Genomic DNA, 1,215 nt, shown 5'->3' on the forward strand with positions numbered 1-1,215 from the left:
GAAGGCAGATGCTTAACTGGTTGAGCCACCCAGGTGCCCAGATAGTGTAATTTTTTTTAAGGCCACCTATCAATCCTTGTGGAAATTAACAATGCATGACACTCTGCTGCATCAGCTTCAGGTTTTTGGTAATGGAACAGGATAATACGCCTTCAGAAGGCATTCATTTCTTATCCTTCTCTATTAGTCTCTGTCCCATCCTAAGACAGTGTTTGTCTCTGATGATGCTCCTCCTGCTGGCCTAGAAAACACACATTTGACTGTGCTGTCACTTCACCTTCTCCATCAGATCCATCAACAACATGGGACTCAGGAACAACACACGGGTTTCAGAATTCCTTCTAATGGAAGTGACAGAGGATCCAGAACTGAAGCCCCTCCTCTTTGTTCTGTTCCTGTCCATATACCTGGTCACCATCCTGGGAAACCTGCTCATCATCCTGGCTGTCATCTGTGACTCCCACCTCCACACCCCCATGTACTTCTTCCTCTCCAACTTGTCCTTTACTGACATCTGTTTAAGCACAACCACCATCCCAAAGATGCTGGTGAACATCCAAGCAGAGGATCAGAGCATCACTTACACAGGCTGCCTCACACAGATCTACTTTATCCTGGTTTTTGGTGGTTTGGAAAGTTTTCTTCTTTCAGTAATGGCCTATGACCGCTATGTGGCCATCTGTCATCCACTGAGGTACACAGTCATCATGAACTCCCACCTCTGTGGCCTCTTGATTCTACTCTCTTTGTGCATTAACATTGTGGATGCCCTGATGCACAGTCTGATGGTGTTGCAACTGTCCTTCTGCACAGAACTTGAAATCCCTCTCTTCTTCTGTGAAGTTGTTCAGGTCATCAAGCTCGCATGTTCTGACACCCTCATCAATAACATCCTGATATATTTTGCAACCAGCATATTTGGTGGTATCCCTGTGTGTGGAATCATTTTCTCCTACACTCAGATAGTGTCTTCTGTTTTGAGAATGCCATCAACAGGTGGAAAGTATAAAGTTTTTTCCACCTGTGGGTCTCACCTCTCTGTTGTGTCCTTGTTCTATGGGACCGGTTTGGGGGTGTACATTAGTTCTGCTCTTACTAGCTCTTCCAGAAACACTGCGGTGGTTTCAGTGATGTACACTATTGTCCCCCAAATGATGAACCCCTTCATCTACAGCCTGAGGAACAGGGACGTGAAAGGAGCCTTGAGGAAACTCA

General features: G+C 45.8%; 1 protein-coding gene across 1 annotated transcript; it reads left to right on the forward strand.

The window, feature by feature from the left end:
- Positions 1-302: 302 nt before the first annotated feature.
- On the forward strand, positions 303-1,211 carry LOC129511854 (olfactory receptor 7G1-like; the record flags this gene model as incomplete). Its single annotated transcript, XM_055329338.1, has 1 exon — positions 303-1,211. A coding segment is annotated over exon 1 (909 nt), but the record flags the coding sequence as incomplete, so codon positions are not given.
- Positions 1,212-1,215: the final 4 nt, after the last annotated feature.

The sequence above is a fragment of the Nyctereutes procyonoides genome, unplaced genomic scaffold, assembly GCF_905146905.1.
Source record: "Nyctereutes procyonoides isolate TBG_1078 unplaced genomic scaffold, NYPRO_anot_genome, whole genome shotgun sequence".
NCBI classification, from domain to species: Eukaryota; Metazoa; Chordata; class Mammalia; order Carnivora; family Canidae; genus Nyctereutes; species Nyctereutes procyonoides.